Below are 9828 nucleotides of genomic sequence, written 5' to 3' on the forward strand. Positions count from 1 at the left end.
ACATCAGTGAGGTATTCTGATGGATATGTTATATGTAACAGTGTCAGTAACACTATCGAGCTGAGTTAATCATTCTCTTTCTGAAAAGATTTCAGTGTAGAATGTCGCCCTCTCCTGGTCGAAGACAGAACAAGATTATTATTTCTGCAAAACAAAACGACGACGAGAAGGAACTATAGTTGAGCAGCTCATGTTTCCACGGGAAGATTGCAGTTGAAGGTTTCCGCTTCTTGTACAAATAAACAGAGTATTCTATGGAGACGTTGAAGACTAATTTAAGTCTCTACTTTCTTTTTTTTAAGTGACTCAGATCAAGGTAATAAATTAATTGAGGTTTGGTTAAAATACATACAAGAGGATCCCGCTTCCGATGCCAGTCAGTCACAAGTTGCTGTGCAACGTTTGTTATGAATGATGTTGTCTTTTGTTATTACATGCGTTTGGCTGCCAAGTAAGGGATCATGGGATTGGTGTATTGTATGTATTTTTTAATATCGTATTGTTGTTTGTGTGGTTTTATGAGGTAATACAGCTTTAACTTCAGGGGGGAAAAGTTAATATTAAACTCAATATTCCACAAAATCATTTAATGTTATTATACGTGAATACCATTATCAATAACATAGGTGATGATGATTATAGGTGACCATAACCATAAGTATAGTTAATAATGTGCAGCGGGTATAAAAGTGTAGGTTGTTATACTGCTAAAATAAAACTGCTAAAATAAATACTGTAGATCTACATCGACGTAGAGAACAGGGTGTTTTTATATTGTGCAATTTTCTTTTCTATATGAATTGCATGACATGGGATATTGTGTAGCCTGGTAACTAATAATTACTATTTTACTAGGAGTTGGATGTAAGAAGGGAAACAATTAGGTCTCTACTCTATATAGGTCTCTGATTAACCTAACCCTGGTCCAGTGCTTACAGCGAGTCTCTCACTGACGCCCTGTGGGAGTCCCTTCCACAGCTCTCTAGCAACCTTCTCACTCCCGTGCAAGGGTTTACAATTCCCAGCAAATAAACAAAACGACTTAACTACTCACCGACACAAAGCCTGCTAGACCTTGGTAAAAGTATATTCTCGAAGCTGGGAAGCATCTCAGGTCCCCAGCTTCTCTCTAAAATATACTTTGTGCCATTTTAATAACGCAATGTACCCTGAATATACCGGACAGAGTCATTTCTTCTACTATGGCATTTCCGGGTTTTGCTTGCACCGATCTGGTTGGATTCATTTCATTTAATGACTAAAATAATGCATTTTAGAGAGAAGCTGAGACACTTCCCAGCTTCGAGAATAGACTTTTACCAAGGTCTAGCAGGCTTTGTGTCGGTGAGTAGTTAGTTACGTCGTTTTGTTTATTTGCTGGGAATTGTAAACCCTTGCACGGGAGTGAGAAAGTTGCTAGAGAGCTGCGGAACGGACTCCCACAGGGCGTCAGTGAGAGACTCTCACTGTAAGCACTGGACCAGGGCTATGATCAACCTACAGTACCTACAATCACTCAGGGTCATCTTCACTGATCAAAGTTATATTTAGGTATTCAAAACCTAATGTGCAATAGTATTATCCTGTATAATCTTGTGTATAAATATTATTATATTTAGTCTAATACTGTAGGATTTAATTCAACATTTTATTTGATTCATTCTCCAGCAAGAATATACTGTAGCCTACTTGATACATTGTTTTAACTAATGTGACTCTTTTGTTTGATATATTACAGGTTTCACCATGGAGGGAACTTCCAAGAGTGACACTGCCAGTGCTGACCAGGCCTCTGTCGCAGCGCAAGTTCCCTTCCTTCACCTGTGCAACATGCTAGAGAAGATCCAGAAGTCCAAACTACGCCCGGACAAATCAAAGTGCCTCGGAGATTTCATAGAGTCATGGAGGAAATTCCACACCGCCCTTCACAAAGACAGTCCCCAGACGACGGACTCTTTCTATCCGGCCATGCGCCTCATAGTCCCCCCTTTCGAACGGGAGCGGATGGCTTATGGCATCAAGGAGAGCATGTTGGCTAAACTCTACATAGACGCGCTGGGCCTCCCGAAGAACGGCCCGGAGGCCAGCAAGCTGCTGAACTACAGGGCTCCCACGACGTCCCTGCAGGGCGAAGCCGGAGACTTTGCCGGCATGGCTTATTTCGTGCTGATGAAACGGTGCTCCGGGCACGGAAACCTGAGCATCAAGGAGGTCAACAACTTCCTGGACTCCGTGGCGGCCAGTAGCTCTGGCAATAAGAAGGAGCAGGTGAAGAAGAGCCTCCTGCACCTCATCACACAGAGCTCTGCACTGGAACAGAAGTGGCTCATCCGCATGATCCTGAAGGACATGAAGCTCGGAATCAGCAAAGAAATAGTCCTCCAGGTAGGGATGGGAATTATCAATGAATTAATGAATTCATAATTGATACGTTTTTCTTTATCTTTTAATCGATCAACCGGTTAGTTAGTTATAATGAATTGCATTTTTATAGTGCTTTTCCAAGTGCTCAAAGCGCTTTACAATGGTTCATGCATTGGGAGGTGAAGTGGCGAACAGTCGACGCCAGCGTCTTCACTTCCCACATTCACACACCATTGGTGGCGAGCTCACACCGACTCATTGGAGGCAATGTAGGGTTCGGAGGTAGATAGGAGGAGCTAGTATTCGAACCGCCGACCCAGGGATCATTGGACGACCTGCTCTACCTCCTGAGCCACAGCCGCCCAGTTGATTATTATTAGCATTATTATTATTATTTTAATCTGAGAATCCCTCAGTGTCTAACATAAAAATCTACATTTTGCTGATATACAGAAAAAATACAAAAGGCATATTATATTCCTTAAACAAATATCTATTTGACCATTTGAGATACAGGGCCAGGCAATGGCACCTTTTTATGAGGAATGAAATGTCTTGTCTATCACATGCAAAAGCAGAGACGTTTCTGTGGATACCAAGGTGGGGGGGACTTTTTTTTAACCAGCCCAAATGTGCGTTCCTCGGCCACGTGCGCAGACAGCATTACATTTACAGAAAACTGCCCAATGATCGAACCACAGAATGTTCGATTCACAGAATGTTCGATTAACTGTTAAATTTAACAGAATAATCTCTTGACCAGGTGTTCCACCCAGATGCTGCCGAGCTGTTCAACGTCAACACGGATCTGAAGAAGGTGTGCCGGCAGCTTCACGACCCCACCCTGTCCCTGAGCGACGTCTCCATCGGACTCTTCTCCGCCTTCAAGCCCATGCTGGCCGCCGTGGCCAACATCCGTCAGGTGGAGAAACAGATGGGTCACAGCCCGTTCTTCATTCAGACCAAACTGGACGGGGAGCGTATCCAGTTGCACAAAGACGGGGACGTGTACAAGTATTTCACCCGAAACTCTTTTGAATACACGCAGCAGTTTGGGGCGTCGCCGCTGGAGGGCTCGCTCACGCCGCACATCCACAACGTTTTCAAGCCCAACGTGGTGAGCTGTATACTCGACGGCGAGATGATGGCGTACAACCCCACCGCGGAGACCTTCATGCAGAAAGGGAGCAAGTTCGACATCAAGAGGCTCATGGAGGACTCGGAGCTACAGACGTGCTTCTGCGTGTTCGACGTGCTGCTGATCAACGGCCAGAAGTTCGGCAAGGAGCCGCTGAGGACGCGCTACGACGCACTGCAGACAGTCTTCACTCCTGTGAAGGGCAGGATCCACCTGGTGCCCAAGAAGGACGGCAAAACCATGCAGGAGGTTGTGGATGCTCTGAACGAAGCCATCGACGGCAGAGAGGAGGGGATCATGGTGAAAGATCCGTCGTCCATCTACAAACCCGACAAGCGGGGCGAGGGCTGGCTGAAGATAAAACCGGAATATGTGGACGGTCTGATGGACGAGCTGGACCTGCTGATCGTCGGCGGATACTGGGGCAAAGGGCGTCGCGGCGGATTGTTGTCCCACTTCTTGTGCGCGGTCGCCGAAGCTCCCAAGCCTGGTGAGAAGCCCTTTGTCTTCCACACCCTCTGTCGCATCGGCTCGGGTTACACCATGAAGGAACTGTACGACCTCGGCCTGAGGCTCGCCAAGCACTGGAAGGTCTACCGCAAGAACGACCCTCCGGCGACCATCCTGTGCGGCGCAGAGAAACCGGAGGTCTACATCGAGCCGTGCAACTCGGTCATCATCCAGGTGAAGGCGGCCGAAATAGTGGGAAGTGACATGTACAAAACCAACTGCACCCTGCGCTTCCCCAGGATCGAGAGGATCCGAGAGGACAAGGAGTGGCACCAGTGCATGACCCTGGCAGAGTTGGACGCGTTCCGTAGCAAGGCATCTGGTAAGCTTTTTTCACGGCACCTCTTCATCGACGGCGACGAGCCAGAGAAGAAGAAACGTAAGGTTCCGGTCAAGCCCAAGAAGATGGTAGGCATCATCTGCCATTTTAAATCCCAAGATCTGTCCGGGGTCACCAAGGAGACGGACATGTTTGAGGACGTGGAGTTCTGCATCCTCAACGGCAGTGACGAACACCCAAAGGCTGAGCTGGAAAAGGGCGTGGCCAGGTATAATTCAATTATTTATTATAATTTATTACTTGATTAAATGTCCAAAACATGTCCAAAACATGTCTAAAAGAGGACCTCAATGGAAATAAACTAAAGTCTCACGACTTTCTTGTGTCATCCTCGAACTGCTGTAACCATGTGGTTTTATTGCTTTTCAAATAAATCAAATCAGCAGAGATTAAATTAAGTGCACGGCACGCCACGCCACCTCAACCATTTCAAGCAAAATTGGCCGATTTACAAGCTTGTTTGGTTATTTTACCAGTTTGATTTTGTGAAACATTTTGCATATAATAAAATGCCCCAAAAAATAAGGTCTCTTAACTTTGTAAGATTTATTCTGTCACATATCCCAGGCATAAATTAATAATCACATTTCCTCCACCATTTCAGGTGTGGGGGCATCGTGGTGCAGAACCCCGGCAGAGACACGTACTGCGTGATCGCGGGAACGGAGAACATGCGTGTCAAGAACCTGATCGCCTCCAACGAGCAGGATGTGGTGTGGGCCGCCTGGCTGCAGGAGTGCCTGGACAGGTTAGAATGGTTTTGGATTTTTCATTCATTTGGTTTGGACTTTTTTCTTTCTAATTCAGTTAGTTTGAATTCGAGCAGGTTTGCTTAGTTTTAGTTTGTTTTTGTTATTTTATTATATTTTTTATTTTGTTCAGTTAATGATTCTTTTTGTTATTTTGTTAGTTTACTTTAACTGTAATAACCTTGACAGGAAGGCGGTGGTGCCGTGGCAGCCGCGCCACATGATCCACATGTCGCCGTCCACCCGCGAGTACTTCGCCAAAGAGTATGACAGCTTTGGCGACAGCTACTTTGTGGACACGGACGAGCAGCAGCTGCGGGAGGTGTTCGGCAGGATTAGCGGCGTCGAGGCCTCGGCGGCCTTGGATGCGGGCCGTGTGGAGGCCCGCTACGGCTGGGAGGACCTCCCCACAAGCATGTTCAGGCCCTTCAGGGCCTACATGGACCGCTATGCCGACATAGGGGACCCTATGTCCGCGTACCCCAAAACCGACGTTCCCGCCTCGTGTCTGGACACGAGGGCACTGGAGTTCCGCTACTACGGAGGGTCCTTGGTGGAGAGGCTCAAGGAAGGCGTCTCGCACGTTATCATAGCGGACGATACGAGAGTGCTGGATTTGAAGACTCTCCGGCGGCTCTTTAAGAAAAAGTTTAAGATCGTGCGAGAGTCGTGGGTGACGGAATCCATCAAAGCGGGTTATGTGATCGATGACACTGACTACTTGGTGTGAAGACCGTACTAGTGAAATCTGAAATTCTTAAGTCTACACCGGACAGGCACTTCTACCTCAACATGACGGTTTACAAAAATGCATTTTAGAGATTCAAGGTATTCCAGTTTGTGGGCAATTCAAAATGACATTCCGAAAATATATGCATTCCTACTTTCCGTTTATTGCCAAATAAATATGACAAACATTCTACAGGGCTTATAGATCAGCTATTCTTGCCAAACGTTTGTCTACTTGTCTCGTATGACATACCCACACAATAGGGATGGGGTCATGGAATTATTTCCAAGAAGTGTCTCATTCTGTATTTGAACAGAATACCAGGATGTTGTCATCAATAAGCATGAATTAACATGTCTTCTGGCAGTGTCCACTCAAAAGCGTTTGTGGCCCACCCATTTGACCACTTAACATGGCAGCCGAAAAAGGCTGCCATGTTAAGAGGTCAGATGCGTGGTCCGTGAGCAATTTCAGAGCATTTTTATTTGAATGATCAATCAATCCGATTGTGTTCCAGATTGGATCAATATACTTTTACAGTATAATATCCTATTTATCAAACTATTTTTCCATGTTTTGTTTTAAACCATACCATACCACAAATGTAGTATAGTGTTTGGAGTCTTATCATTCATAATGCAACTGGTCATCTACTAAGTCATAAATGTCTTAGTGTTAGATTATAAATATTAACCTTTCTGCCACCTGTATAATAGGAACTTAACTCCTATAACCATAACTCCTGATTTGTAAGTAATGATAAGTGGGCTCAAGAAATAATTGCTGAAAGGACATCACCCAGATATCTTGAATTCCTATAATAATCCAGTCGTTATTTATTTGCAATCTCCAAACCCCCTCTGTGCAACTATATGTTCAAGGTGTGATTAATAAGGTGCTAAGAATTTTAAAGACTTGCTGTACAAACACCCTGACCTGTACTTTCTAAATCTGAAAAAGGGAACTGGCCCTTTTAACACATTCTGTGACAAATTTCAGTTGAAGCCCAATGACAATATCAAATTAGGTGGGCTAATCCTCTGTTTCTTATGGGAGAGTGGCGTTTTTGTAATTTCATTTCAGGGCACTTATTTCTTTCCAAACCAATCTATGAATCACACTGTATTGATTTAAACAGCTGTAAGGGAATCCTATGTTCCCTCAGCCCTTTGTTCCCTCTGCTCTACATGTTTCGTCAGTTTAGGATGGGTTATTGCATATGTGGTCTAGCAAAGACTGGTTCATTTATCCATTAAATAATATGTTCTTTTAGGGGTAAGCTTATTGTTCATGCAATTAATGATTATATCACAGCATTTTTTGAAAAAGGATCTGACTTAAATGAAATGGGGCGACTGCAAACAAGCGGATTAAACTACAAAACAATGACAAGGCATGTCATGTATTATTTGGTTGAAGTACAAACAAAATACGCCAAGAATATGTAGTTCGTCTGCGTTTTGCATAATTTAATAACACTTCTAGACTCAAAGTACTCAAATGTTATAATCGGTTGTTTAGATAATCGGAAAACATGTTTTCTACCTTTTTGTTTTGTTTTTTCTTTGCTCTGGAATCTTTGACTATTCTGCACTGATGTAAAAAGGGAATCAATATTTCTGAAATAAAATAACATCGTGGCATGGTCAATGTTTTGGTTTTACTTTCTTTGAGAAGTGAACATACTTCAGTCAGATAACTCACGAATGGATTTAACCAATATTTATTATAGAATGAGAATACAAGTGTGCATATAATATTTTATCTTGGCTTTTGGCTCTGCTACATTTTTCTCCCTGCTCGGCACAATCAAACACCAGGTCCATTATTAAACATTAAGAGCAGGGAGATATGGCCCAGGCCGTAGCGTAACGGTCTGGGCACCGGACTGGTGATCCAGTCGCGGTGTGCCGCGGGTTCGACTCCCGGACCCGACACGGCCTTTACCGCATGTCATCCCCCCATCTCTCTCCCGTTTCCTGTCAGCCTACTTTCTATCCCTTAAAAAATCAATAAAGGCTTAAGCCGCAAAAAAATATATATATCAAGAGCAGGGAGATAGATATACAATAAAAAACCCCAATGGCCCCATGGGGAACATAAATAACAGCCCACCGGTGGTGGTGGTGGAGGGAGCAAACATCACATAACAGGAACCATAAGCAGAAGGAAGGAGGAAGAGCATGCAGTCTAGTCGGCTTAAGTAGCCCACCCAATTGGTCAGCTGACTACCACATCAGCGAATGACATGTGGGTCTTGCACACACTGAATACACCCACATAGTAATGCAGCATATTAACCCCTTGAGTATATGTATGCGCCCTTGAGCACGGCATGAAACCCCTCGAGTATATCTGACTCGCAAGCTACGTATCATTTATTATATTCTAAAAGGCCCAAAAACAAGAACACTCTTGCGTTGTCTAGGAAACCTATATGTGTAAAGCTGTTTGCTCACAGCACCACTATCTATTTTCGGGTGACTGTTCATTGCGAACGCAGTGAGCCACTTACTATGACAGCAAGGGCTGAATGTCTGTGTGTGTGTGTGTGTCCCGCTGTTACACCACCCGCCCGCCACCAGAGGGCGCAGCTGTAGCACACACACAGGGCGCAGCTGTAGCACACACACACACACACACACACACACACACACACACACACACACACACACACACACACACACACACACACACACACACACACACACACACACACACACACACACACACACACACACGAGCTGCGTTCGCTTCCCGCGTTTGCGCGTCTTACTTGTATATTTAACCCTATGTTGCTGATGTCTGAGGTGGGAGGTTCTTTCAGTACCTTCATGATGCTCAGTGACATCACAGAAGGTAGGTTTGTTTCCCTGCCCACAGGCAGGTGTTTGGGTGAATTTCACCCGTGTTTAGTGATAGTGTGATAGAGAAAAATGTAAAAGGTACCTCACGTTGTGACGTTGCCATACTGCTGTAAGCTACTTCAATCTATTTTGACGAGAAATATATTTTATGGAATATTTTTCATTGGGTAAAATATACCCGTGTCTACTGTTTAGTGATGGTGTGACTAAATGTACAGTATGTTTAGTGTTCTAGGGCTAAATGACAAGCTATATTTTTCCCCAAAAAATAGCAGATCTATACAGGTTCACAACTTTCGACACGCAACACCAGGACACGACCAAACAAGTATAAATCAGGCTTTTAACCCATTAAGACCTGAGGCCGATTCTACAAATGACTTAATCTTATATTAAAGTAAAACAGTTTTCTGAAAAACCTACATTGCTATGTCAGTGATTCTCAAACGCCTTCATGTAAGCACCACCATATATATACAAAGATTTTAAATTATGTCAGAAATAGCAGATCTACAAGCTGAACGGGTTAAGAGTTCATACCCAACTAGCGGACTTGTGTATGCGTGGCGGCAGGCAGGCTGCACACGACACACAGTGTGTCTTGTTGTCACCGCGCCCCCTGATAAAGGAATCCACAGCCGAGCACTTAGAAGGAGCAGATAATGAGTCATAAGAATCCAACGACAGAACGACAGCTTTGCAAATAGTCATTGAGAGCTAGCATTGCACAAATGCCATTTCCTAATGGGATAAATGCCCTAATTAGACTGGTCTGGGTCAGTGAGTGGAGGGACTGTACCACTGCGCGCGCGCACACACACACACACACACACACACACACACACACACACACACACACACACACACACACACACACACACACACACACACACACACACACACACACACACACACACACACACACACACACACACACAGAGTTTGGAAACAGACAGTGGCTGCCTGCCAGTGGGATAAAAAGTAACTAAGCACATGTACAATGTTATATGTACTAGTCCTTACCCGTTCTGATATATTTCAACTTGTATAATATATTTGTGTGTGTGTGTGTGTGTGTGTTTTTATGAATAAAAACAGCATTATAACATGAAAGTATTCTTACAAATGCA

General features: G+C 44.3%; 1 protein-coding gene across 1 annotated transcript; it reads left to right on the forward strand.

The window, feature by feature from the left end:
• Positions 1–208: 208 nt before the first annotated feature.
• On the forward strand, positions 209–7469 carry lig4 (ligase IV, DNA, ATP-dependent). The gene is made up of 5 exons (XM_083759103.1): positions 209–316; positions 1739–2385; positions 3128–4560; positions 4957–5100; positions 5291–7469. Exons 2-5 carry the CDS (start codon positions 1747–1749, stop codon positions 5829–5831), a joined length of 2757 nt encoding a protein of 918 aa, XP_083615229.1. The 5' UTR covers positions 209–316; positions 1739–1746; the 3' UTR covers positions 5832–7469.
• Positions 7470–9828: the final 2359 nt, after the last annotated feature.

Source organism: Protomyctophum parallelum (assembly GCF_964188405.1).
Source record: "Protomyctophum parallelum genome assembly, chromosome: 23".
Classification (NCBI taxonomy): domain Eukaryota; kingdom Metazoa; phylum Chordata; class Actinopteri; order Myctophiformes; family Myctophidae; genus Protomyctophum; species Protomyctophum parallelum.

What these genes read in the sequence shown, in the direction of transcription:
- lig4 (XM_083759103.1), top strand. Translation starts at nt 1,747, where the DNA reads ATGGAGGGAACTTCCAAGAGTGACACTGCCAGTGCTGACCAGGCCTCT. An exon ending in GCAAAGAAATAGTCCTCCAG is followed by an intron (nt 2,386 to 3,127) that starts GTAGGGATGGGA and finishes TCTCTTGACCAG; the next exon opens with GTGTTCCACCCAGATGCTGC. An exon ending in CTGCAGGAGTGCCTGGACAG is followed by an intron (nt 5,101 to 5,290) that starts GTTAGAATGGTT and finishes TAACCTTGACAG; the next exon opens with GAAGGCGGTGGTGCCGTGGC.